The sequence below is a fragment of the Arachis hypogaea genome, chromosome 17 (assembly GCF_003086295.3).
Source record: "Arachis hypogaea cultivar Tifrunner chromosome 17, arahy.Tifrunner.gnm2.J5K5, whole genome shotgun sequence".
Taxonomy (NCBI): domain Eukaryota; kingdom Viridiplantae; phylum Streptophyta; class Magnoliopsida; order Fabales; family Fabaceae; genus Arachis; species Arachis hypogaea.
The window spans coordinates 94,899,446-94,905,943 of record NC_092052.1 but is presented as its reverse complement, the minus strand read 5'-3'; the positions used below and the strand labels follow the sequence as shown (position 1 = coordinate 94,905,943).

Below are 6,498 nucleotides of genomic sequence, written 5' to 3'. Positions count from 1 at the left end.
TGTGAGCGACCAAGGATCACATTTTTGCAACAAGAGAATAGAAGGATTAATGAAGAAATGTGGTATCATGCATAAAGTAGCCACGGCCTATCACCCACAAACAAACGGCCAAGCCGAGGTTTCCAATCGGGAGATTAAATGAATATTGGAAAGGATTGTGAAGCCTCATCGAAAGCATTGGAGTGCCAAGCTCACCGATGCACTATGGGCCTACTGAACGGCTTACAAGATGCCAATTGGCATGAGCCCCTTTCGGTTTGTCTATGGCAAAGCTTGCCACCTACTGGTGGACATAGAGCACAAAGCATATTGGGCCATCAAGGAGTGCAATTCAAGTTTGGGAGGGGCCGGAATCGAGAGAAAGTTACAACTAGTGGAATTAGAGTGTTTGAGGCTAGAAGCCTATGAGAACTCTAGACTTTACAAGGAGAGGATGAAAGCCGTGCATGATAAGAACATAAGAGGAAGAGAATTTAAAGCCGGCGAATTAGTCCTTCTCTACAATTCAAGATGGGAAGGACCTTATACAGTAGAAAAAGCGGAGCCATACGGTGTCTATCACTTGCGCTATCCTTCAAGCTCCGACATTTTCAAGGTCAATGGGCATCGTCTAAAGTTGTATCATGGTGAAAAGATGAAAAACAACGAAGAGATGGAGGTGTTCCTTTTGGAAGATGCACCTAATGGCAAAGAGAATTGAGCTAGTGGCCGTCCAACTTAAGGACGTTAAACAAAAGTGCTAGGTGGGAGACACCCCACCATGGTGAGATCTACCATTTTCTCTCTTTTGTATATATAGTCTTGAACTCTTGCTTGATTTGGTAAATGCTTAATTTTTGAGATTGCTTAGATAGACTCTATTATGCTAAATTGTGATTTTCATGAAGATTTGCATTGATCAGGTTGAATTATTGGTACCAAAGAAACACTCCATTTTTAGGTGTTGTGTAACGACCCAATTTCTGGTACGTCATGATCATACTAGAAACTGAGCGCTACCAACTTGTCTTCCTAATTATTATCTATTATTTATCATATGAGCCTGATTCGTTGTTAAAAACGTAGTTATTTTACGAGGTACTTTTTTTTAAAAACGTTTGGATTAACAAACAGTATCATTCATAATCAATTCCCAACTGATAATATATAAAACAATTATAAACAACCACACATAAATACATCACAAGTAGTTGACAATATTCGGTGATCCAGCCTTTATTAGAGTATAGACTTTTTGTTAGAACACCCCTAGACATAGCTAGATAATAACTATATACATATATACATACAATATCCCAGGTCCTGACCTGTTCAAGAAGTCCCTAAGCTGGCGCCCAGGCTAGCCTAGACTCTATACTCACCTAGTCCCTCTAAACTACTAAAGCGAGGGAAAGTATGTTCTAAGTCTTCAAAACTCAAGTCAAGTGGAACGTCATCAAAAGGTGAATCATCATCTTCTACTCCTCTGCACGATCAGACATTGCCATATGACATCACTCAAGTACCTCATCAAGTAGCCACATAACAAGAGTCTCGTACATAGGATTTAGGTTAAAGTTCGCGTACAAACGGCGTGCAGATATTGGCTGGTCTCACCGTTTATACATATGAACAGAGAACGGGATTCTCCCTAGACTCAGAAGACTACCTAGAGCAGAATTCTCTTTATGAACGGTCATTAACGAACTACGGAAGGATACTCTTGCTTCCATCTGGAGGGGGAAGGGAGAGAAAAGGGGTAAGAACTGGGAGTTCTTAGTAGGGTCGGGGTTATTAGTTACGTTCATTTACTTGGGGTCGATTAGTAGACAAATAACATAATATAGTGAAGCAGTAAACAGAAGATAAAGATGGAAAGAGAAAGTAGAGACAATAGAAAGTAGAACACAAACAAAAGAATACAATAAAACACAGAAATAGCATGCAAGCAGACAAACATAAAGAAATATACCACACACAGAAAGGAATGCAACAGAGAATGATGCGCAGACAAGAATGATGCATGTCTAGCCCTAGTGCAGGTAATGAGCTCATTTGTCAGTTTCTACCCGCTCCCGACATAACCCGAAGCAGCTGAAACGGGTATGGCTTTCCAGTTGGCTATACCCCTGTGTATAGGAAATAACCCCTCTGCCACCACAGGGTCCACTGCACGCAGGAAATAACACATCTGCCACTGCAGGGATGTATGCCGACACACCTTCTGTATACAGGAAATAACCCATCTGCCACTACAGAAATGGAACAGCTGGTCACGGTACTTCTATAGCAGGAAATAACCCCTCTGCCTTACAGAAATAAAATATGGATATGTACTGCAGGAAAGCGTTCTCAGTGGTCGCACCACTATCTATCTGACTGACTTCACGCAGTAGATCATCATACAAGTATATCCGGCGTTGCCTTAGCACAACAAATGAATAAACACATCTCTTGGGCCTACAGAAATAGCACTCCCGTAAGTGAACTTCGGCTTACAAGGATAGTCTAAACACATCACAACAACTTTCTGTGGTGAACTTCGGCCTACAAAAATAACACCTCTGTAAGTGAACTTCGGCTTACAGAAATAGCGCCCCTGTAAGTGAACTTCGGCTTACAGGTATCACAATTCTCTGTAGGTGAACTTCGGCCTATAGGAGCAACACCCTGAGATACACAATTGATATTCACTGCAGGTGAACTTCGGCCTACAGGAATAACAACTCACTGTAGGTGAACTTGGCCCTACAGGATCTCTAGGGCAATGGAAAAGCAGCAGATGAACATCCAACCGAACATCATGCTACAAGGCTTAACTCTTTATTCTTATACTCTTCTCTTTATATCTCTTTACTCTGTTCTGGTTTCTCTTTTCTCTGTATCTCTTTACTCTGTTTTAATTACTCTATTATCTGTATCCCTTTTCTCTTCTCTGATTACTCTTTTCATCTGTATCTATATTATTCTTTTTCTCTTTATCTCTTTACTTTACTCTGGTTACTCTGTTCTCTGTGTTACTTTATTCTGCTCTGATTTCTCTACTTAACTTGTGTATTTAAAGCTTATGTAAATTTTGGTATGAATAGTTAGTCTGTCCCAAGTATAGGTTCATTTAGTCTATACTGAAACAATTTAACTTTTCATATAATACCTAACCCTATTCGCGACTCAAGTACTAACTAAGTTGCCCTAGTTCGTTCACTAGTCTCTGTCTGTTTTTCTGTCATTAAAACTTTACAAACTTTTCTTTAGTTTTTATCTTTTCTTTAACTTTATATCTTTCCTTTATCTTTGCCTCACTAATATGTTTTTACCACTCCCTAAGTGTTTTATGAAGGTAATTATGAGATTCTGCGCTTAAAGTTGTCTTTCTAAAGCTTTTACAGAAAACTACCTTTTCCGCATTATTTTATTATTTTTATTAAAATATTATTTTTAATTAAATATTATTATTTAATATTTTATTATTATTTATTATTTTATCATTAAATTTTCGAAAATTAACTTACTTTTAATTTTAACCTTTAAAATTCACTTTTTACCACCCGTAACTTTTAATATTTCTACTTTTACCATCCTAACTTCCAGAAATTACCATATAACCCCTCAAACACCAAATTAATTACTTCCTTGCCCTTTTATGAATCAAAAAGGTGTTCTTCATTGTTCTTTATCACACTCAAAGTGTTCTTCATGTTCTTCATAAATTCTTCAGATTCCTTCTCTGTTTTTACCCATTTTTCAGTCTTTTCAGCAACCGATTTTTAATATAATTCATAATAAATTAGCAGCCACTAAAACCCCATCTTTTCTACATGATTTCAACACAAATTAAACCTCAATTTAAGCTTAGCGTTTCGTTTTTCCAGCTGCCCAAGAACATGAACTTTAAAGCTTGAATTTCATCAAATTTCATCAAAATTTCACCAAATTTTCACCAAGAATCAGTCATATATGCAACCAATTTTTAGCACAGCAAATTTATACAACATTCACACAACTCAAACACAAATAATCAAGATTAATTTCGTGACACCCTACCTGGTTTTGCTGCTCCTAATTCAATTAAACTTTCAGGTGGTCCTTAAGCACTTTTTCCTCCTAAATCACATCAAGAACAACTTTAAATCCAAAAACCCTCAACTGACCGAATCTCACTCAGTATGTTAGGAAGAGATATCTCACCTTAGACTTACTGGAAATTCACATTTCTTGGCCCTCAAGTCAAGTTAAGCATGATTCCTAAGGAAGAACATCAAGAAAACACATGTTTTGCATGGTTTTCCTTGAAAACCAAATTGAAATGGGAGGGAGACAGCCATCTCACCTTATTTCCATCCTTGATAAGTTACATGGTTATGTAGAGGAAGAAGAGAGGATCATTTTGGTGAAATCTGAGTTTTGATTTGAGTTTTAGTTCAGAAGAAATCAAGCTTTGAAGATTAAGTGTTCATGAAAGTTTCTCTCTTTTCTCTCTTGTTATTTTCGGCCAAAATGATGAAATGAGACAGCCTTGGAGGTCTTGGGGGTATAAGGTGAGTTGTGATTGGTTGGCTTGGAAGTGGATTAAAATAATATTAAAATATCTCAGGTGTATAACTACTAAAACTAGATGTATCAGAACACTTGCAAAAACATCTTTAAAAATTATTTTCTGAGCTACTAGCATAAATGACACTAGTAACATATTTATTATGAGAATATAACATGTATAATGAGGCCTTAGCATTGCTAAAGTCATCAGAGAGTGCTGGTGCTAAGCTGCACCAGTAAATTGTGAACCCGGTTAAACCGGTTTTCTGTTTTTAACTAAAACAGACCAAGTAACCTTATAATATCATTCAAGCATCTTCTAATACTAATATAATACTAATTTTATACTATTATCTCTCTTCTCTCATGAATCGAGTCCGGTTCATCAAACTGAGACTACTTACGAAAATCAGAATTAAAACTCCTAACCGGTACGGTTCAAAAACTAGGTTCTTCGTCATTGCGTTATCGAGCGTGCCTCAGAAAAGGTTCTATCTTAAAGATGACATAATGACAATGAGGATTGAGATACTTGTTGATATAGAAGAGGTGTTCCCTTTACTGATCTTTTGGCAAAATCCGTGCCTTTGGAAAAGATCTCGCATACTCGAAAATCAGGGCTGTTACATGTTGCATGAAATTTTGGGTATTTTTGTACCCTTCAGCTTGAAAACCTACCACATTTATGATGAAAATGCATTCCTTCATGTCTATGAAAATAAAAAGTAAAAAGTATGCACGCGTGGGCGTACAAGACGTGTCCACGTCGTTGGCCCGGCGCGACTCCTGGTATTTCAAGCAAAGAGTTGTGCCAACTCTGAGCCAGCACTGAGCCCCACGCCTAACCCTACTCACGCATGTGCGCACATGATGCTTACGCGTCCCTGAACTAGATTGCACCATCCATGCGTGGGAGTGCTAGATGCATACGCATCGATTGCGCCTCCTCACTCTCTAGTACATTTTGCCCGAGAGTTATGCAAGAACTGGGCCAACACTGAGCCCCCCACATGACTCATCCCACGCGTACGAGCACTTGCCGCGTCCGCGCCCCTTTGCTGCTCTGCACATGCATGCGTAAGCGTGTATGACGCGTCCGCGTTGGTGGCGCAACCCCAACTCTTCGTATATTTTCCAGAGAGTTGTGCTAGCATCGCGCCACCACTGCGTTGGGAGCATATCCCCCCTCCCATGCGCAAGTGTACCTGACGCTCTCGCGTCCATCTGTTTTCTGCTAACCCCCGTGTGTGCGCACCGTGCGCATGCGCGTCGTTACTCCAATGGCCAACTCATGGTACTTCAACCAGAGAGTTGTGCGAGATTCATGCTGGTACTGTGCCACTGGCGCAATTACTCCCATGCGTGCACGCCACTTGCGCGTACGCGCCCCTTCTTCTTCTGTTGCCCACGCGTACGCGTTGGCGATGCTTTTGCGTCCTTCCTTCCTTCTGCAACATCTACACGCACGCGTGGAGGGCGCGCGTGCGTCGATCTTGCAACGTTCCTTACTTGAAGCGCGCCTATTTTCAAACTTTTCCAATCTTCTTCTTCTCAAGGTACTACCATCTTCCCCTCTTCTCCACCCACTTCTACCAACCCTTCTCACCCATCTTTTTCCCAATTCTCTTCTCCTCTCCTTCCTTACATTCTACATTACTTTCTTTCTCATCTCAAGCTACTACTCACTTTTTTTCTTCTTTGTTTTGTTCCCATTTTTCACTATTTAGTTACATTTCTTTGCATTGCTTCTTAGTTACACTCTCATTCATGCATTTTTGTTCATTTCTTTGCTCTTCTTTTCTATTTGCCATGGGTGTTAAGGGTGGAGTTCTCTCTTGCATTGGTGGGTTCTTTCACTATGTTTTGCTTTCTTTGTACTATGTGGTACTCTATATTGATTGATAATACCTTGTGGGATGCTACATTGTTATATCTCCTCCATTTGCTTATTGCTTGAAGTTGCACACCAAGTGTTTGATGAAA

The 6,498-nt window shown here is 39.6% G+C and overlaps 1 protein-coding gene across 1 annotated transcript; it reads left to right on the top strand.

Moving 5' to 3' along the window:
- The first annotated feature begins 229 nt into the window (after positions 1–229).
- LOC112763532 (uncharacterized) lies at positions 230–700 on the top strand. Its single transcript, XM_025809181.1, has one exon. It carries the CDS (start codon positions 230–232, stop codon positions 698–700), a length of 471 nt encoding a protein of 156 aa, XP_025664966.1.
- Positions 701–6,498: the final 5,798 nt, after the last annotated feature.